The sequence below is a fragment of the Lissotriton vulgaris genome, chromosome 12 (genome assembly GCF_964263255.1).
Source record: "Lissotriton vulgaris chromosome 12, aLisVul1.2, whole genome shotgun sequence".
NCBI lineage: Eukaryota > Metazoa > Chordata > Amphibia > Caudata > Salamandridae > Lissotriton > Lissotriton vulgaris.
In genome coordinates, this window is record NC_141700.1 from 625,130,036 (window position 1) to 625,152,822 (window position 22,787).

General features: G+C 46.7%; 1 protein-coding gene across 1 annotated transcript in view; it reads right to left on the bottom strand.

Moving 5' to 3' along the window:
• TANGO6 (transport and golgi organization 6 homolog) overlaps positions 1-22,787 on the bottom strand; it is a 579,124-nt gene that overhangs the window by 152,582 nt on the left and 403,755 nt on the right. The window contains exon 15 of the mRNA XM_086945772.1: positions 9,271-9,423. Within this exon, the coding sequence (XP_086801898.1) occupies positions 9,271-9,423 (153 nt within the window). The remainder of the gene's footprint in view (positions 1-9,270; positions 9,424-22,787) is intronic.

Consider the following 22,787-nt stretch of genomic DNA (forward strand, 5'->3'; position numbering starts at 1 on the left):
TGTCACTGCAGTCCGGAACACCGGACCGCCTGTGCCAGGGCACAAAACAGAGCCCGATAGAGAACCGTTTCGAGGCCCCCTTTAAAAAACAGCCGGTGCTCAGCACCGGTGAGACCTGGCCCACTTAAAGCCCTGCATACTGACCTATTCTAATATACGGCCACGAGTGCCCGTCTGTCATACTGAATGGTTCCATCAACGTGAAACAACTTAAAGAGCTCAGTTCGCCATCTCTCGCCAATAGGAGGTGAGGTTTGGTGAGTGCTGAGCCTGTGCGCAGGTGCATGCTCGGGTACCGGCTCTATCTTTTGGGCAGAGGGGACGGCGTCCAACCCGGTAAAAACCTGGTAAAATAAGTGGGGTGATGCCGTCCATCTGCGTGGTACCCCGACTTGAGCCCTGCCTCCATTCATGGCTGGTAGAACAAGCATTTACAATGCAATGGTTTCGCCTTTGGAAAAGTTAGAGTTATTGGCATTGTATATGCCAAAATTTGTATTTATGTTTTTGTTTCGAAAACAGATAAGTAAATGGCATTGTCATTTACATTGCCATTACCTTTTTTTTGCAGTCACTTGGCACTCTCTAGCACTCCCTAGTACTCTTTTTGCACTCTGCATTTCATATGCACTCCCTGTGCACTCTGCACTCCCTATGCAGCACTCTGTATGCACTCTGTACTCTATATGCACCCTACACGCTCCACTTCCTATGCACTCTGCACTTTTTATGCAGCACTCTGTATGCACTGTGCACTTTGTATGCACTCCACACTTCCTATGCACTCTGCACTCTGCACTTCCTATGCACTCTGCACTTATCATGCACTCCCTATGCACTCCCCTGTGATTTTGTGTTTTGTGAATCAACCTATTTGTATCTAGGTTTGTATGCAAAATCAAATTGTATTTGTAAAATTGGGTGAGCTAATTGTGATCACTTTTTTATGTAATCTTGGTACATCAAGCCCTAATTTATCAATGTTGTGTAGTGTCAAATAACCAGTGGTTGACACTCAAGCTGGTCATTTCTTGACCGCAGGCACCAAATTACCATAACAATGGGAGAAGGAAAAATCTGCATATGCAATGCGCATCAATGTCACTTCATCATAAGAAGCACTTTCACAGCCTTCTTCTGCCCTCTATTACAGTCACAGGTGAAATAAAAATGTAGTAATGTGTATTTAATATGCAGGTAAATACAAAATTCTCACTGCATATGTTCCTATATAAACAACATGCTGGGGTCTAAGAAGCTTGTGATCATATTTTGTTTTCACTGGTGTCCTGAAAAGGCCTCCTGATTAACAGAGCACTATAAAAAATAAATATTATTTCAAATGGAAGTGTGAAAGAACATTCAAGTTATTTTACTAAGGTAATTCACATGAATATTTTCCATGTATTTAGGAACTGACCATATGAATTAGTCAAAAAGACATTTTAAAACAAGGGTTGCACTTGTTTGGTGTATTTAAAAGGGTGAGTTTTTCAACAAGTAAATGAATTGCCATGAATGTTATAATGCGTGAGAGCTACAGGTATAAAAAGTGAGAGATGGCTTCGAATTGCAGTCTTATATGCCTCTGACACCCCACCATGGTGCCTTCGAAATGTCGAATACTTTTTAACTTCTTGTCTTACTGTAAAAATGTACCTGGCCATACATGAGCCTTGCGCATGGTCAGCCAGTAAACAATATAAAATGTCATCCCTCAATTCTTGGCCACTTATCATAAATCATAGGTGGGGTAGAAACGTCACAAGCAATTTTAACCTTGTGCCTAAGGTTGCATGCAGTAGAAAAACTGATTATTGCTTTGTCACAGAAAAAAACATGGCAGCAGAGGTACACAGGGAGTGGTATTAGACTCGTCCAATCCCCGTAAGCAAATTTTTGTAAACATGAATGGGAAACTGTGACAATACAAAATGACGTGTACACAATGGAGGGAAATACCAGATTACTCTCGATTTAGCTAGCTATTTTGAGCATTAGCCTTGCCATTCCTCAGTGATGGCTCCCATACTAAACAAGCATTGGGAAAGCCAATTGGTGTGGTGCTGCTGCCAGCCTTTTGGTGTAGTCAGTGATTATTTTGTTTTGCCATCGTTTTTACAAACCTTTATATTGAGGAAGCTGGTGGCCCTCCTCCGTCTAACAAACAAATGGCTAATAACAAAAATACTTTCTGGGTAACAGAAATCAAACATTGCCATGGTAGCCCAGGGCACTAAAGAGAACTACTTTGTGTGTGGATAGGCTTCTTCTGAGAGGGCAGAATGGCGCAACTCTCAGTGAAGTTAGCCAAGGGGTGAAGCTTGCCTGACCCTTTGCCACAAGTTGTGCTCTATAATGGGCAGAAGAAAAATGTGAATGACACAATATCAAACCAATGGATGATGAGGAGAAGCTGAAAGCCCCTTGAGTAACTGTACTGTACATATCATTTTAGGAAAATCAAAAGAGCAAAGCTAACTCCAGACCTAAAAACGTATCTTGTCTACTTTAAAACTATTCAGTCAAATTCAAACCAAGAATTAATCAAAGATAAACTTGAACGTCCAACCCTGATAACTAGTAAGTCCCTGCTTACCATTCACTAGGCTCTACCACAACCTGAACCACTGCGCACCACCAGCAGGCACGCCACCCACATTCAGACAGGAAGACCCATATGAGGCCCTCCCTTGGTGTCGCTACGCTGACATGCTGCTGCTCTGTTCATTTCCAACTCACAGCTATCTGCAATGCTAAACACATCCTACTGCACTCTCAGACGTCACTCCCTTTTCCGGCCACCAAAGAACACACGACCTGCTAAATTCTCGAAAATACCAATGCCGGCCTCTGAAATTTGTGTTTGTCAACAGAAATATGGACATTCTATAATCAGCCGAATACTGCTACGCGTGGTTGAATATTCAGATATAAAAACTGCAGTATTATATGTTAATATGCAACACTGAATATTTCCTGTCGGATAAGAGACGGCATCTTAGTTTGCTGGACAAATGCCCCGTCACTCAAATCGGTCCTGATAATATTGATGTCTCTGCAACCAAAGGGGCACTTTGCAAGCGGTAAGGAAGTGTACTAATGGCGTCATTAATTTGATTTTAGCACAGGGTCCATAGCTCTTGATTCTATGATTCTGTCACAGGAAGAGCTGGATGTCACAAACCACATTCCAATGAGCCTTCATTCGCCATATTCGATTCCCAAACTGCATGATGTGTTTGCGCATAGTATAGTATTTTATGATGTATAGAAGTGCGTCACATGCTGAATGTTAGGCGGTATGTGTTTTTTAAGCAAAGCACAAATACACTGAGTGAAACATATAGGTTTATGGCTTGTCATTACGTGGAATGTCGGTCGTATTACGTGAATGCAGCGCACTGACTTCCTATCCCCCTGCGCTAGTTATGTTACTTTATAGGGCCAATGATGATTTGCGTCAGAAGTGAACTCAGCACAGAAGCAAAAAACATTATCACTGCAAGTGCAGCGAGATTGGAAATAGTAGGCACAGTGGCGCACAACTCTGACACCAACACTTTCCACGCGTTCCCTCAGAGTCCGCCCCTTCTGCCCCCACAACCCGCCCGTCGAGCTCACCTCGCGTGCCCATAATGCTGCCCAGTTTCTCATCAGCATACCTGTGCGCCACATGCAGACTCCCAGACAGCGACCGTCACGTGTTCCCAAAGACTCACCCTCGCAGGCACGGCCCCCGTCGCAGCTCCCACTGGCCTCCGCTGACGTCGAGGGTTCCCCCGGAGTCAGCCACTCACAGCGCGGCTCCCGGGGCAGATCCTGATGACGCGGCGAGGCTCCAACCAACGGCGGCGCAGCTCACGGGGACAGGCCCACTGCAGCGGCCAATCAGAGCGCGCCTCTGCCGACGAGCCTCCGAAAAGCCACCAATGCGGTCGCAGCCCCTTTGTGTCTCGGCCAAGGTGCCGAGCAGCTGCCGGTTGACCCCCGGGCGGATAAAAAAAATGGCGGCAGCACCTACGAGGACACGGGGGGGGGGCGGGAGAGGAACGGACGGCGGGAGGGGGCGGGAGAGGACACAGGGGGCGTGAGGGGGGCGGGAGAGAACACGAACGGCGGGAGGGAGGCGGGAAACGTGCCGGGGGAAAAGCACTCACGATGCCCAGGACAGCAGCAAGCACGGCCCGGCCGGAGGAGACTCGGGGGCGTTCCCGGCGTCGCGTGACGTCGGCAAAAGCCAAAGAATCTCGGGAACGCCCCCGTGTCTGGTCCGGCATTGATGGACAGGCCCCTCGTCCAATGGCTAGGCTCCATTTATGGAGCTAGCCAATGGGACGGGGGGGCGTGTTCCATAGTGCTTACTATACTCAATAGATTTCTCTGGAGGAGGAGCCTAACGGCTCCGCCCCCCAGCGAAACCTAAAAACCATCCACACCAACGGATGCGTAATTAAACCCCGAGTTCAGGGATACCAAACTCGACATTGCACCATGCTCCCCGAGCCAGCTAGGATTATAGCGTTAATAACCCCGGCGGCCCATTCTATCCAACGGAGAGCAGGCTACCTCGCAATAGTGAAGCCCTAAGATGGCGGCACTTCACTATCAGGACATGCCAACTTGGTCAGGCTTGTCCTACCTTACACTTACAATGCACCCTGCCCACGGGCCTACCATAGGGGTGACTAACATGAAGCTAAGGGAAGGTTGAAGGGACTGGCAGGTAGGTATACCTGCGCAGCCGACGTGACAGTGCAAGACTGCACGTGGGTCTCGCAATGACCGACCCGTAGACATTCGTTTACCAGGCCGCTCCTGTGGGTGGCACAACACGTGCTGCAAGCCCACGAGCGGCATTTGCATTTACAAGCCCCGGCACTCCTGGTGCACTAGACTAGGGACTGACAGTAAACCAAATAAGCCAAACATGGATACCATAGATACATCATTTTAACATAGGGAGCACTTGCGCTATGGCACTGATCAGCAGTGACACGGCGCCCAAAGCATATACCAGCAAAACATCGTAACACAGTAGAGGCAAACGGAAAACATGGAGGAGAGACTCAAGCCAATGATGTCAGGTCTAACATCATCCATCAGCTGATGTTCGAGCGATGAATAAGTGTGGAAGTTCATGTGCTATTCTCACTAGAAAAGTGGTATTGTAACCTCGGGATTGGCTCATGGATGGTTAATAGATGTAGAAGTGATGTCACTGAGGAAGGCACAAATGGGCTCTTGCATGCGTCACCAAGGAGCCAGGAACCTCATGTAATATGGTATGGAAGGATAAAGGAGAACGGTGGCATGGAAGTAAAGCTCAGATGCCACTGTCAGCGGAGAGCTGTCAGCACAGCAGAAGGAGACCCACAACGCGCTGAGGGAGTGAGTGACCCCATAAGTCACCAGAAGAGGCCATTGCCCGGTTTGTACCAGGGGCATTGCCAACGGACCCTACCAGACCAAGCAGAGGCTGCAACATGCCCTAACGCAGGCCTGATCGAAGGACGGGGAAATGTTTACTTGTAGTACTTGGGGTGTTTGGGTTTTGGTTATGGTTATAGGTAAAAGAGGGGAAGACCTCTTTTGAGCATTCCCCATCCTAGGACAGGCACACGGGGATGACAGCCTCCCGCTCTGCACTCGCTCTGCACTCGGTCTTTCATAGTACCAGACTAGCGCCTAGAAGCAGAAGAGTGCGCGGGTCTATGAAGGTGACCGTGAGTAGATGTCACCTGCTGTCAGTCCTTACAGTATAGGTGTGCTATGTGGGATGCACTTCTGTGTGCCTGGGGAGTGGGTGTACATCTGTGTGTGTGTGGGCTAGCGTGTGTGTATGTGTGCGTGTGTCTTTGTGTGCGTGTGTGCATGGGTGTCTGTGTGCATGTGTGTCCGTCGCCACCTCAGAAGCAGTGGTGAGCATGTCACCCCCTATGAAACTGAAAGAGCAGGTGGCCCAGGAGGGGACATTGACGTCCAGCAAAGCAGCCGCCAGATGATCGATCAAAGGCAGGCCGCAGATCAACTTGGCAACGAGGCCTTCTAGATAGGACCAGCAGTGGGTGTGTGCTGTGCTAATGTGCAGAGGGTACCGTTCTGTGCTTGTTAGAATGGTTGGTGCATGTGATCAAATATGCCTGTCACAGGGTGTGCATTGTATGCTCTTTGTGTGCATTCCAGGAGGCTGTGTTCATGTCACGATGATGTGCGCATGCACGTGTGCAAACTGTTGTAGTGTGTGCCTGTTGCAGTGTGTGTGCGTGTGCTCATTGTTGTGCTGGGTGTGTGTACAGGTTGAGGTGTTCAGCGCATGCTCTGCTGCTGTCTTCATGGGATGGTGGTCTTTGTGTGTATTGTGGCGTGTGCATGCCGCGGTGCTTTGTTCACGGGTTGTTGATTTGTGCGGTTACACTCGTATGAACCTAGAATGGCGTGTGCATGTTTTGCTACCGTGTGCACGTTGCAGTGGTGTGCACACGTGATGGTAATGTGCCTGTGTTATGACGTTGCTCGTATTATATGCCAGGTCCTCATTTCACACTGTGTTTATATTATGGTGTGTGCCTAATAGGGTAATCCGCGTGTTTTTGGGGTGCTTTGTGCATGCTCGAACGCTGGGTGTGCATTGAGACATCACTGTCTCGGTGATGGATGGGCGCAGCGCCGTCCCATGAGCCGTCTCTTACCTTGCATTATCCCTTCTCTTCTTTTCTCTCCCTCTCTGAACTATCACTTTTCTCGACGAACGCTTGTCTCTGATTGCTGACCTCTCCCATCTCCCTCGACCTTTATTATGTCTCTCCTTTACCTCCAAATACTTGATTTTTTTCTTTATAAATCGGTTCCCATTTCCGCGTTGGTGAGACCCATGTGCGTCAGTCAGTGAATGAATGAATGTGTTAGGTTAGTCTGGAAGGTGTGTGGGGGGGGGGGAGGGGGTGTACTATGTTGTGATTTGAATTGACCTCCTAGAGACATAAGGGCCGAGTTAAAGGTGGGCGGCTCTGCCAAAAAGTGGCACGTGACCTCGGTGCTCCCGGCCCCCCAGGAGTGCAAGCCCCCTATCTAGTGCCTCATTAGGTGTGAGGCGCAAACTCCAGTTCCCTGGTAGTTTGGCATCCCGAGGGTAATTGCCAGCTGCAGTCAGTATCGCACGCCTGCCACTTTCATCAGGATCAGCTACGGTCAGTGACGTCAGGTCAAAGCTGCCAACATGTGCAAACTGTTGTAGTGTGTGCCTGTTGCAGTGTGTGTGCGTGTGCTCATTGTTGTGCTGGGTGTGTGTACAGGTTGAGGTGTTCAGCGCATGCTCTGCTGCTGTCTTCATGGGATGGTGGTCTTTGTGTGTATTGTGGCGTGTGCATGCCGCGGTGCTTTGTTCACGGGTTGTTGATTTGTGCGGTTACACTCGTATGAACCTAGAATGGCGTGTGCATGTTTTGCTACCGTGTGCACGTTGCAGTAATGTGCACACGTGATGGTAATGTGCCCGTGTTATGACGTTGCTCGTATTATATGCCAGGTCCTCATTTCACAATGTGTTTATATTATGGTGTGTGCCTAATAGGGTAATCCGCGTGTTTTTGGGGTGCTTTGTGCATGCTCGAACGCTGGGTGTGCATGCTACTGTAGGGTGTGCATGTTACGGTGTCTCACGTCGTGTACACTCAGTGCTGGGAGATTGCTCCGTATATGGGATGTCCAGGTCTGAGTCCAGAGACGCATTAACGCATGCCCCCCTGACCCCAAACACACACAGGCGCTGCCGGGCAGTTATTTCTGGTAAACACCACTTTAGCACCATGAATTGGATTAAATTGATCCGGAGCAGGAGGTGTGTTATTGAGACATCACTGTCTCGGTGATGGATGGGCGCAGCGCCGTCCCATGAGCCGTCTCTTACCTTGCATTATCCCTTCTCTTCTTTTCTCTCCCTCTCTGAACTTTCACTTTTCTCGACGAACCGGGTTAAGGAGGTCGACATCCGGGTATCGAAGGCCAGCACCAGGAAACAGATGCGGCTGACTTAGAGCTCGTGCACACAGGACAGTGTTCAGGCCCAGTCTTCAGACTAGTATCCCAGACCATTCTCCAGTCTAAGGAACTGAGTCAGCCACTCACAGCGCGGCTCCCGGGGCAGATCCTGATGACGCGGCGAGGCTCCAACCAACGGCGGCGCAGCTCACGGGGACAGGCCCACTGCAGCGGCCAATCAGAGCGCGCCTCTGCCGACGAGCCTCCGAAAAGCCACCAATGCGGTCGCAGCCCCTTCGTGCCTCGGCCAAGGTGCCGAGCAGCTGCCGGTTGACCCCCGGGATACCACTATTTGTGAGGACACGGGGGGGCGGGAGAGGACGAGGGGAGCGGGCGGGAGAGGACGAGGGGGGCGGGAAAGGACACGGACGTCGGGAGGGAGGCGGGAAACGTGGGGACGGCGAGAGGAGGGACACAAGGCAGGACAGCAGCAAGCACGGCCCGGCCGGACCAGACTCGGGGGCGTTCCCGGCGTCGCGTGACGTCGCCAAAGCCAAAGAATCTCGGGAACGCCCCCGTGTCTGGTCCGGCATTGATGGACAGGCCCCTCGTCCAATGGCTAGGCTCCATTTATGGAGCGAGCCAATGGGACGGGGGGCGTGTTCCATAGTGCCTTACTATACTCAATAGATTTCTCTGGAGGAGCCTACGGCTCCGCCCCCCAGCGAAACCTAAAAAGGCCCACCTCCGGCGCTCCTCTGTAGCGCGGTACAAGTGAAGGACTCAAGCAAGAGAGCGTTCAAAAAGAAAGGAGACTGGGCATAGAATGGAAGCACAGCCGACATGGTTTTTACAACACTTCCAAACTTTAGGAGCATTGAGAAAGTCACGTTTTAGGGCACCATTCGCGACAGCCATATGTCAACAACAGAACATTCGACTGTAGAAGCTCAAACTATGGCATGCAAGACAAAACCAGGCAGACATATGTACTGCACTGAAGGAAAACCAAGAGGTTGTAGGACCTTGTGTACGGTGGAAGAAAAGTTATATTTATCAGTAGCATAATACAGTTATTCATAATGGAATACATCCTTCTGCATGTTCGCCTGCTGTGCTAAGGATTCTGCCTGCCACTTTAGGAACGATTGGCTAACTATGAACAAAATCATGTAGCTTTAACGCTGATGAATAATGTATCACTCCAATGACATTTTGCCAAACCAGTCTTCAAAAACATAAACGCGTTGCAACAAGTAGACAGTACCCACCAGGATTTATGTTACTCACCCAAAGCCCTGATGATTCTCATCAGCACTTCACCAATTTTCATCCTGGTCTCTGGTGTCTGGGTTTTCTGACCCCCCTGTTCATTACTGCCATACTGTGCAAGCAGGACAGGCAGGATCTGCTGTGGATACACATCTGACAAGAGGGCAACACCTACAAGAGAGTAACAGGAATGGAAATTGAACCACTGAGAAAGACAAATAGATGATTAAGCGACAGGTATTCAACATGAAATCATGCACAGAAAATAGGTAAAAGTACTGTGTACACCACATTGTATGCCTAGTCCTTGGTGCTTCTTTCGCTAGACTCCTTCCAGACATGGAGGAGGCACACAGGTGCATTCTAGTTCAGCACAAACAAAGATGGAGCTTGACTTCAACTAGGGCCACTACTTGCTAACAAAGCCACCGCTTTCCATAACACACTCCCTATTATTTTTGTTTACATCAACACATAAGGAAAGAGCAGGGGTGATGGGATGGAAGCTGACCAAGGACTAGAATAAAAAGACTTCGTACATTTTTCCTACAGAGTCCCCATTCAAAATGAATGATTAGATTTTATAGCACCCAGAAATCCTCACTAGGGTGTGTTGTCCACAATGATCTGAGACTCATAGGCCTGTGTCTGTTCCCCACCCCAGGTTAGTAGTAGTAGTTTTCTGTTTTCGCCTGAATTCATGAACAGTGGATTATCATCATGCATGTGTGGGAGCTCGTAATCTCCATATAATGCATTGTACTTCATTTTCTTGCTATGCATGGCTTCTACAGGAAGCCCCTACCCTTTACACCAGATTCTAAATCTGGTAACTCACTGTTATGATCTAGCAACAGATGATAGCAAAACTCGTTTCCCACTGTTGCTTAGTCATAAAAAGCCTTCCAGGCCAGACTGACAGGGCTCTCGGCGAGCCTGCCAGTGCAGTGTTGCTTGTCTGATTTGACTAAAAGTAGGCAGCATAGCTACAGGAGGAGAAAGGAAGGAAGGGAAGGTGGTGGTGGTCTTGGATAGGGATGGCAGGTAAAGTTGTTTTTTTTGTTTTACATGCAGGTCCATGGGTCTGTATTATTCCTCAACCCTTGCGTAGCTGCTGAAAGCAGGGTCGGATTATTTTGGGGCCCATGCATAGCATGAAATTATATATGGGTGAAAAGTGAGGTACGGGGAAGTCTCTCACCTCGGGAGTAGCATCAAGAAAACTTGATCTTCGCTCTAGTTGTATATCTGATGTCACTCATAACCCCTCTGTGAAAAATATCCCTATTATTCACTGTTATCGATCTATAATTTTAAATATAATACATGGGATTCTGCAATCCATGACTAAAAACCCATCTCGGACTTCTTTATTGAAGACAAATTGTGACGCACCCAGCGCCTATTATATATCTGAAAAAGTACTCACTGACGTACATTCTAAGCACAATGCAAGTCACAGAGGACTTCCACAATCATATAGAGGAACAAGGCTGAAGGCTGAGTTACTTTTTAAAGTTATGGAACTTCGAGGTGTCTTGCAATGTCCTTTTCATGTACTGCACAAGGATACTTTATTCCTTACAATAAATGATAATACTATCACCTTTCCCCACCAACCACTTAAGACCATGGTGCGTAGCTTTTTCATAGGAGAGCATGTCTGCAAACATGAAGAATAAAAATGGAATCTTTGGGTCAAAATTTAACACATGAAAAAAGTTGTTAGATACTTGTTGCACAAAGATATTAGAATCAGTCTAATGCAAGGCAGTTTAAAAAAGGTGCTGTAGCTCAAACTTTGTAGAAACATTCTAACTTTTCTATGAATGCTTAAAGGGTGCAAAACAAACATGTTGCCATACAAATCTTTCAGCATGTCACTGTACAGCTAGGGAAAACAGCAGAAAAAACAAATGGCAGGTTTCATGTTTGATATTTGAACAGCTGCTTTAAATATGCCCCGTGACCTAACCTACCTTTTCCTCCACCTGCTGGCTCTAACAGCAGGTATTGTGATATCATAACTCAACTGTAATAAATTATTACAGTTGAGTTCTCATGTCATTTCTTTATAATAGGTGACTGGGCGCGTCATAAGTCGGCTGTTATATAGAAATTGGAGACTGATACAGTAACCTGCCTTTTCCTTCATCTGCTGGCTCTAACAGCAGGTATTGTGATATCATAACTCAACTGTAATAAATTATTACAGTTGAGTTCTCATGTCATTTCTTTATTATAGGTGAATGGGAGCATCATAAATCGGCTGTTATAAAGAAATTAGAGACAGCTACAGTAACCTGCCTTTTCCCTCACCTGCTGGTTCTGCAGCAGGCATTGTGATATCATAACTCAACTTTAATAAATTATTACAGTTGAGTTCTCATGTCATTTCTTTATAATAGGTGAATGGGCGCATCATAAGTCGGCTGTTATAAAGAAATTAGAGACAGATACAGTAACCTGCCTTTTCCCTCACCTGCTGGCTCTGCAGCAGGTATTGCGATATCATAACTCAACTGTAATAAATTATTACAGTTGAGTTCTCATGTCATTTCTTTATAATAGGTGACTGGGCGTGTCATAAGTCGGCTGTTATAAAGAAATCAGAGACAGATACAGTATGGACAAGTGTACGTAGTCACCCGACTTCAGATGATGCATGTAGAAAGAGCAAGAATCCTTGATGAGTGCATTGTAACCTAAAAGGAGGACTGACTCTACCATTAGGAAACCCACCTTGGATAAACACTGCTTTCTACCAGTAAAGTCGTTTCTCAAGGAACCAGATTGAAGCTCAGAGAAGGGCAAAATACAATGGATGCTCCGGAGTCAAGCCATCCAGGATAGTCTTATGAAGGTCGCCAGGGTTGGATTGGGATTGAAAATCGGCCCGGGAACGCCAAAACAAAAATCGGCCCACATTTGCATATAATAACTTCTCAATTCACTGCTTTGGCGTAATCTTATAACAAAAAAACTTTAGTAGGGGGGATAAAAAAAATGCATGCGTTAGTTTACACTGGTGAAACAAGTGAGGCCACTTCTACTCAGGCCCCCTGCCCCCGCTCAGTATGTGCACACATTAATGGGCAGGCCAGCGAGACAAAGAAAGTGACACCTCTGCCTGTTGCCAAACAGAGGTAATGATCGCCCATCTGCCTCTAGAAAGGCCACTCAGACACCCACTGGGCCGCTGGCTGAGCCTGTATTCGAACAATAGACACAGCGTCCAAATGACCCCCCAGACTGCTAAAAAAAAAAGCAGCCCACAGCAGAACTCGGACACCGGCCCCTCGGTCTTTGCCCGAATGCCCTTCTTACCAATCCGACGCTGAAGGTCGCCTCAAAAGCACCGAAATTTGAATCCCTGGCATTCTTTCAAGACAGAAGCATGCAATATACTGGGATCAGACAGAGACATGCCATATACCAACATCGAATGGCAGCCATTGGTTAAAATGTGTACCACATCAGAATGTTCTGAGCAAATTAACAAAACTGGTAAAATGATAAAAGTGGCTCTGCGCTAGAAACCTAGGGCTGAAATGCCGTGGCGGACTTCGTGGGGTACAGTGACAGGTACATTTTAGCAGCCAGATCCAATATGGTGGGTGAATTTGTTCTGGCCAGGTTCTGCAGCAGGGACAGGTTCCAGAGGGTCTGGGCTGATATGCCCCGGGTCACTTCAGCGGAGTCTGGTGGTGGCGGAGCAGAGATATTTTCTGGGGATGACTGATGTGTTGTGGTCTGCTTCTGTGGGTGGTGAGTAACAGAAGGTTGGCAGGGTCTGGTGTGATAAACTCTGAGCTCTGTGAGGAGTCTGGTTGTGACACAGCAGAGCCCCTGTGTGGTATACTTCTGGAAACGTAAGGGGGTCTGGAGGTCAGTGACGTGCCTTGTGCTAGGTCGTGACATAGCTGAGAGGCTTTGTCCATCAGGCCAATGGCGCTGTAGTATTTGTGGGGTCGAACAGCACGGGTTGCTACGGGTTAAAAATGTCACAAACTGACAGGACATATTCACCACTTTTTCCTCTCGGTTTCCCGTAGAGTTGCACAAAAACTGTAACGCAACTAAAGAGAACCTTCCTGCTAGGAAGCAGGCGTTCACCCTTTGTGAGTCAGCCACCCCAAGAAAGGAGCTGCATTATTACAATGACGAGTCTGCAGGGAGAACCGGCGGGCCGCTTTCATCATCCTTTAGATCAGCTTTGAATAAGCCAGCCTACAGGATGCGCCTCCTGCCCTCCGATGCCACATTCGTGCCCACCGGCACAGGTGCGGCTGAGGAGGCGGACTTGGCAAGGGCTGTCCTTCCTCGCCTTCTGAAAAGTGCTGCGCTGAACGTGTTCCAGAACATTCCAGTCCTGTGCAGGGAAAACCCAGGCCCTTCTGCCAAAATCCCAAACGGAAGGTATGTGCAAAGGAGTAGCCAGAATATTAAAATACCCCCCACTTCGAGCCAAAGCTCTAAAGACACCAAGCAAGCGAAGCAAGTCAGTGCAACCCTACCCAAAAGAACTTGCTTGTCTCTTCCATCGAAGCATCTATCAATTCATTTTTTCATCCTTCCATCCACCTGCTGATAATCACTGTTTCACCTTTACATTCTGTCATCTATTCAGTCATTCATCCAACATACACCTTTACATTCTGTCATCTATTCAGTCATTCATCCAACATTCAGTCTATCACCTTTCCATTCATCCATCCACCAATCCATATCCAAACATCCATCGAGCTTGAAACATATCCGTCAAATATATCCACCCTTTAACTCAGTCATCCATCCTTTCACCTATCCACTCTGCTTTCATCAATTCATCCATATACCATTTATATCATCCATCCATTCGCACATCCCCCCACTTCACTCATACATACATCCAGCCATTCTTTCACTCATTCGTCAATCCACACTTTCACTCAGCCATCCAACCTTTCACTCATCCATCCACCCTTCAACCCATCCTTCCACTCACTGATCGATCTATTTAGCCGTTCACTCATCCAACCTATCTCATCCATCCACCCTTTCACTCACTCATCCATCCCTTCACCCTTTCATTCATCCATCCATCTACCCTTATATCCAGCCATCCATTTAACCTCCCTTTCACTCATCCATCCATTATTTCACTCATCCACACACATCTATCCTTTCACTCATCAATCCATCCATTTACCATTCCACTCATTGATCTGTCCTCTCACTCATCCATCCATCTTTTCATCAACTATCCAGCCATCCAACCTTTACCTCATACACCTATTTCAACCTGTCGATACAGACACTCTTTCCATCTATCCATTTACCCTTTCACACATAATTCACCCTCACTTATAATCCATCCTTTCACTCATTTATCCTTCCATCCTTACTCTCCTCATCCGTCCATCCTTTCATACATCTGTCCATCCATGTATCCATCTATTCACCTATTCTTCCTCTCTTTCTCTCATCCAACCTTTCATTCATTCAGCCATGCATCCATCCTTTCACTCACTCACTCACCTTCCCACCCTTTCGCATGAACTATTAAGCTTTGTCTGCCAAGCTGCCGACAGAAGGGGCCTATTAAAGCCCCAACCTCGCTTTAGCTGCTAAAGCAGGGGCTTGACAACGCCCTTGGGTATGTGGCCTACACTGCCCTACTCCACACAAAATCTCACCTCCGGACGAGAACTTCAAAAGCTCAAAGAAGGTGTCTAACTAGTATGTTTAAAAAACACATCAAAAACCAATGCTGCCTCAAAGAAGCAGTTCATTATCTGCAGCCCTAGCAAAACGGTAAAACCAACAGAGTGCTCTGTTTGAAGTGGAGCATGTAGCCGTGACAGTTCTGTAAGCAGCGGAAAACCCTAATCCTTGTCACATCAAGGGACAGAGCATCACCCAGGGAAGATTCACGCTGCATCCATCAAACACTTTTCAAAAAGCCTTTTGAATCCTATAGGGTTAAACAAAGAATAAATAGCGATCTCATGGGTGGTGGCCAACATCAGCCGTGGTTTACGTACACACAGAAAAAAAAATACAGGCCCTATTAACCCTATCCGTGCTGATGACGGAACCGCTCCGTCATCAGCTGCGGTGGCGCTGTGCTGATGACGAAGCGGATCCGTCATGGCCCTGCCGCCGCGCCTGCGCGGCGCTGATTTCGCGCCTGCGCGGTGCGTTCTATTGAGCGGGTGGAGCCATGACGGAACCGCTCCGTCATGAGCACTGCTCAACCGCGGCTGGTGACGGAGCGGTTCCGTCACCAGCACGGCCCCGCCGCGCGGCCGCCCCGCCCCCTTAGCACTGCGGCGGAATAGCCGCCGCAGTGAAGGGGTTAATAAGCACCAGCAACCACACAGGACTATTTATTTCATTTTTATTTAAGACAGTTACGATTGGACATTCAATTGAAAGTGCTTGTGTATTAATTATCACGTCATTTGTTGGACCAATCTTTGTCCCATGACCTTAGAAGGTCAGTAGACATCTCACAGATTCAGAGCTCTCAAGCTTTAAAAATCTCCAGGATTGAGAACTTATTGGTCTATCGATAACATCCCTTGAAGTGATGTCAGATAACCACAAGCACTAATTACATCGTGGCAAGTCACATCAATATAATGATGAAAAATCCTCAAAAAAGGTCAATTTGATAAAATAATAAAAACCACATCCACAGACACAAAAGCGGAATCCCACTGAATGGTTCACATGGGGAGGTGTCCAAACTAAATAGCGAATCTTTGAAGCAGATTATCCGCTATGGGAATGTTGAGCAGGTTGTTTAGCTGCCGGGAACTATTCTGGACCAACTGAAGTCCGAGTAAAATTACAGCTAGAGTTCTGGTTCTAGCCCTCCAGATCACGAACGAGGATCAGCAAGGTGTGAGGGTATTTTCACACCAACTTCTAAATGTGTGAGGCTCACTCGGAATGAGCGAGGCCAGAGATTTCTGCAGGGACAAAGCCCTTTCAAGGTGACAGCGAGGCCTTGCAGATAGGGATCAATCATATGCAAATGAAAATGTACCCCTGAAAATATTTACAGTATATGTAAGTTCTCACTGCTAAGTACTTTCCTTTCAGATTTCTTTAAAGAACTGGTCTCCTTCTTAAAAGCACTTTGAGACCCTCATGGGTTGAGTAGTCGTGCTTAACAAATTCTGATTGATTGATTGACGCACTGTGTTGCCATTCTTCGACGCTCCTATGAAACAAGAAGTTATAAAGGGGTTGAAGGGGTACGTGATCCACCCTGCTGGCAGTGGCAAAAGAGCACTCACTATTTTATATGGCAATTTTTTCAGTTTTTTTGCTCGTATGCAAGCATATAATTGTATTGCCTTCTTCAAAGTACCAATAAGGCAAAATACTATACCACCTCCCCCAACAGGTGCTTTCACTAGGACATGCTTTATTTTAGGGGCACTGGAGCAAGTGACATATGGATGTGGTGTTTAAAATGACTTCTCACTGACAGTCTATGCACACTCCCCATTTTCTCAAGACTCATGAAATACCCAAAGTCACAAGTGAGGCTTTGAAACATTGCTGCGAGGAAAGAGATTGGGGTTTAGGGAGCCTGATGCTTGCACATGCCAGATTCAACACCTCAATCCTTCTACCTAGATGCATACCTGCCGGTTAGACTGGATATGTATGTGGTATGCATGTATGTATTATTTACAAAGCACAAACCTAGCCATAAAGACAGCGGAGGACTGTACAGGATGAAAGGCAAACAGTCAACAAGCGAGAGGAAAGGTAACAGGTTATCGGCTTGTTAATGCACAGCGAAGTTGTTTTCTTTAAATATGTGTGTCCTCAACTCTTTTTTAACCTGATCCCGAACTGGGGCAGTCCTTGTGGATATGGGAATGTTATTCTAGTTCCTAGGCCTGCTACCTTATTTTTACTCTTCTGAAGTCCTCGGTCTGATGGTGGCCTGGCAACGGGGTGCCAAGAGCTACCAGGGATGGTGAGCTTGTCTGCAAGATAAGATGGGTTGTTGACTACACATAATATGGACTTCAGTTAGACCTGAACACTACCAGGTGTTTCCTACCTTGAGGAGGCGATCAGCAGTAGAGAAAGGGGAGGGTTCTCTTATGAAGAAATACCACCTAATATGGAAGCACGGATAGACTACGCATCTCGCTATTAACTTCTGGAAAGTTATGGATAACTTCTCAGTAACTTGCGGCAGGAGCAGCACAAATGCACAAGTTGACATGTTCCCATTTTTTTGTGATAGGGGAAGCACTCACAACATTTAATTATAGCAAGTGTAGTTAACGGAGTTTATTTACTTTTATGCTTCATAGTGAATCTCATCTCAAGTGTCCATTAGGATAATGATTCGAGTTTAAAAAGGACAATATTGCTCCATGTATAATCCATCTTTTTTCTATTCTTTATTAATGTTACTCATTTCAAAGGAAATAACGAAAACCTCAGCCAAACCAGCGCATTTCGTTCAAGTAGGACATTTTTCAAGGCTCTATGTTTTAGTATGTATCGCTGGAAAGTGGCAAGTAAGCGCCAATATCTCAATAATCCACGTCTTGTCAAGGAGGCAGAGTGTATGTGGTGTTGCTGGTTTATGTAATATGCCAAATGCGATACATGCGGAGTTACAGAAATCTGGATTATAATGAAAAATACTGGGATACGAGCACATCATTTCTATCCCAGAGCGCCCAAGAAGTCATTCTCATATATCTTGGAAGAAGAGTATGGAGCCTGATGGATTTGATGGCTGCCAATGCATCAAACTGATGTATGTTAATTGTGCAGGCAGTCCAAGTTCTTTAGTTACTGTCTAGGCCATGGGTAGTCACAAACATTTTCCTGGGGGCCGCAAAGTAGTATCTGTGACATCCCCGAGGGCCACAACGATGCCAGCAAGGCAAGAGTCGTGGTGGCGAAAGGTGGGCATAGGGAGACGCGGAGCAGATGTATGGTGTGGATAACAAACAGAGCCTTTATGTGACTTCTGTCTACCACAAAACCTCTATTCTCACGTATCAAGAATTAAAGTGAAACCATTAACTTCTAATGTAAAATGTGAGTGGGAAAGAGATACTCATCTGGTGGCTTAACCACAAAATGTGAAAACAGAAATCCTGGATCAGTCCTGGTTTTCCCACTTAACAAAATTGTTTGATCCTAGGCAATTGGTTAATTTCACTTTGCCTCCTATTTCTTCATTACCACATATGAGAGCCTCTTCAAATATAAGAGTTCAGGATGTGTGCGGAACAAAACCTTCTCTTGTGTTTTATTTAATAAACTGTAATATTGTTCCAGTTATATAACAATCAAGGCTACACACAAGGTGCACCTGACAAATGAATTGTCTCTTGGTTCAGTAATAACATTGTTTTCAGAATGGGGGTGGCATGAAAGTTTCCAAGAGCATGTTTGAAAACTTACTGCTAATAAATGCCGCTCAATGCAGTGATACAATCTGATCTACTAAGGTAAAACACTCATGCGTGTTATTAAAATAAACTCTCTGCAAACTTCAAAAAGGTGGATCATGTTTTTACATGTTAAGTCCAAGAAGTCTTTAAAAGTTAAGGTGTTCCTAACAGTGGCGGCTCCTCTGCTAAGGAAGAGGAGCGTCGCCCCACTGCTTTGAAGCAGTGAAAGAAAGGAAAAATAAAATGATAACAACCTCATGTTATTATCATTTTATTTTGTCCTACTGCACCAGCTTTGCGTGACGTGGTGGGGATGATCTGCTCACAGAGCAGGGCTGGGGAGGAGTGGTAGCACCCTTCTAAGGGCGCAATGACTGTTTGGCCGGCCTTCTCAGGCAGCCCAAACAGTCATGCGCACTTCACATGTTCTACATGCAGGCTGCATTACAGCCTGCGTGTGGAACATGCCCAGGCCCCTAGTCCCTGGCTGAGCCCCGAACCACGGCGCTCAGAACAATGACAACACTGCTTTGCAGTATTATGAATGGTCAGGGAAGCTGAGTGCCTACCAATGACAATGCTGTATTGCAGCTTAGTGATTGGTCAGGGGAGCCTGGCCCCTTCCTGTTCCATTCCAGACATGAGGAGAGACGAAGGAGAGACGTGGCGGTAAGGTACTTTTTTCTTTTATTAATATCCCCATAGCCCACCCACTTCCCCCACCCCTCTCGCTCCCTGCCCTGCAACCTGTGCCGGCTGCTACTGGTTCCTAAAGAGAAGTTTTCTAGGACACCTTCTTTTCTTCCTTCCCATTACTTAAGTTAACGTGTAAATAAAGTATGCCTGTTTATTTCTCAGCTTTCTGAATGTTCCTGCCCTGTCAAGTGATAGAATCAACATGAACATGACAACCGGACCAGAACTCAGGCACAGGACAAATAGGTTCAGTTTTATTATATAAACTGCACTAAGCCTTTGTTTGGACAGAGGAGCATTTTCATAGATTGTTGCAGTCGCACCGTGACTGTATTCTAGCTCAGCTGAATTCCATCACTATCCCGAGAGGGACGGTGGCCTGCTCTACATCTAGACAGGCTACTAGATGACCCACATACGCAGATAAATGGGGAGTAGCTAGACCTCTCCAACATATGCTGCCAGACCCACTCATCCTATGCTTTTTAGGATAGGTGCGCTAGGTAGGAGGACAATTATATGTATCCATATAATCAATGTAAATGCGCAGTGGTTTAACAGTTTATCTTTTTGACCATCCTCATTTATTTATTTTTAAACAGACTTATTGCGTTTGATAAAAAAAGAGTATAGGCCATGGCATCTCGCCCCGGCTAAACATACAGTTGAGGAACAAGTTACTTGTAACAAAAGTAGAGCGAAATTGGACCCACAAGATAGCAGATCAGCTGCAGTTTAAGGTGCACCACTCGGCTAGCTGGCGCTGGTCCTGTAGCAACTGCAGCAAATGCCACCCCTGGCTCCCAAACTGCCCCCATCCCCCCTACCCTCCAACCAACCCCCTTCATCTACCCCCCCCCCAGGCGTGTCATGTAAGTCTAAATCAGTTATATGAGAGATTCATACAGGGCTTGTCGGGCCTCCCCACTAGTTGGGGTATCACTGTAGGGGAACTCACCCCAGTAAGGTGTGTTTCGCTGTATTCTCCTGAAGCAGAGTAATTGGCCCCCGGTACTCCGCTCTCGTCCACAGATTACCCGGAGTCGATTCTTTTTCACCATCCTCATAATGCTGGTTACTATGCTCTGTTTTATTCTACTTATATTTGTTGCACACGTATTTTACACAAGAATCCAATTGCTTCAATAAATGTTTGAAGTGTATTTCTTGTGTCTACCCTTGGAAGTGCCTGGGTTAACAATGAAAGAGTAGATCTGGTTCCACAATTTCCTTGGGGGGTGGGGGTGGGGGGGAGGATCATGGTCATCATGGTCTGAGGTTACAGACACCATCCGGTACCTTGTAAGGTTCAGCGGTCCAGATAGCGCACTGTGAGCTAGCCAGGAACTAAGTCAACATATTCCAATGGTATGAATGGACTCAATCCCCCAAGGTTTTGATGTTTATGTTGCCCAAACGCACAGTCTTACTGAATTGGTAGGAACCGTACAAAATCATTCTTGAAGCAAAGCAAATGTTTCATGCAAACAGCAACGTAATACTAAATAGCAAGATCATGACTAGCCTATGATCTCAGTTACTTACCTTCAGTAACGCTCTTTCTGGTGGATACTCTAATCGCAGATTCCTCACGCTGTGAATGGCACAAGACTGTATCCGTATTTCTTTTTTTTAACAATGACCTTGTGCACTGGTACATGTGGCATCGGGTGGCTCCATGTAGAATAGGTCTTGCCCCAGAAGTAACGTCGGGGCACAACATAACCGCCACTTCTGTATGTCAACACCAGTTTCTGAAATCTGTCTTCGCCTTTGGTCATGGAGACCATGGGAATCAGAGTCGGCCAGTGTGCAGATCTCTCGTTGTAATCTTTGTAGTATGGACCAAGGAGACCATTTCACAGAACAGGGTTGAGGGTGGGTCAGTGAGCAATCTGCGGTTACATCAAGTGTCCACCAGAAAGAGCGTCACCAAAGGTAAGTAACCTCCTCTTCTGATGTATACTTCCAACAGCAGATTCCTCACCTTATGAACAGATACCATAGCAGTACTTACACAGGTGATGGGTCTTTGGAATGGCTCTGACATGAAAACCCTGCGGGACTAAACTGACAAAACACCCCTCTGTCCAGGCCTGGCTATCCAAGCAGTAGTTCTTTGGAAATGTGTGTTTTAACACCTGTGTAGCAGCCTGGCAGATGACCAAGATCAGCACTCTATGCTAACAGTGCAGTGGTGGATGCGTTGGCTCTGGGAAATGACCAATATATAGCAGATAAAATGTATACAAAGTATAATCCATCTAGAGATGGTCTGGTTCTACACTGCCCTACCTTTCCTTGTCTCATAGAACCCAATGAACAGCTGTTTGTCCGCCCGACGGTCCCTGTTACAAACTATGTAGAAGCTCAGAGCTTTACAAGTGTCTTAGCGAGCCTTTCTTCCTCCTTGGGTAGATGAGATGGGGCAAAGAATGCCAACAGAGTGATAGACTGCACGATGTGGAAAAGCATGACAAATGTCGGGAGGAACGGTGCCTTATTCCTTAATCCATAAACCTAGCATGTCCAGAAAGAAGGTGGTGTATGAAAGCTAGACAGAAAATGCTTATGGCTCAGTCATGTGACAAGATGATGTGATTGTTAGGACAAACACTGTCTTCAGGGTTAGCAAACTTGGTAGGCAACTACGCATTGGCTCAAAAACAGCGCATATCAGAAATGTGAGAACGTTATGTTGTGCGGATTTGTAGTGCGTTGAGTTAGACTGGCCCTGTGTTGTGCAGTGTTTTGTAGGTGTCTGTGTGTGAGGAGTTTGAACTGTGTTGGTGTGTGTATTGCGTGTGTGTGGTGTGGGAAGTTAAGTATGATTCTTGCAGCCAAGTTCTGGTTGGTTTGTAATGGTCTGGTGAGCGGTTTACTGATCCCGGCGCCCAGAGTGTTCCTGATACTGATGATGGTGAGGGTGATTGTTTTGCATGTGCTGTTCAGGTGACATTTGAAGATTTTCCTCAGCATTTTCAGGGTGAGGAAGCATGAACCTGTCACAGCACTGACTTGGGCAGTCACGTTGAGCTTGCTGTCGATGACCCAGAGGCTCCTGGCATGGAAGGTATGGGTGGGGGCGTGTCCAAGCTTAGCTGGACACCAGGCGGAGCCCCATGACGATGCGTCCTCTCCAAAGATTTTCACCTCTGTCTTCTCAGTTATAACTTTGAGGCAGTTGGTCTTCATCCAGTCGGCAATTTCGGTAATACAGGCAGTGAATTTGTTCTGGGACTTGTCCAAGAGGGAGAGGATCAGCTGGGTGTAATTGGCTTAGAAGAAGAAATCGATGTTGTGGAAGCAGATAATTCTAGAAACAAGGATCATACATGGGTTGAAGAGGGTCAGGATCAGAGAGGATACTTGCGGCACTCCACAAATGAGATCACGGGGTTCCGACCT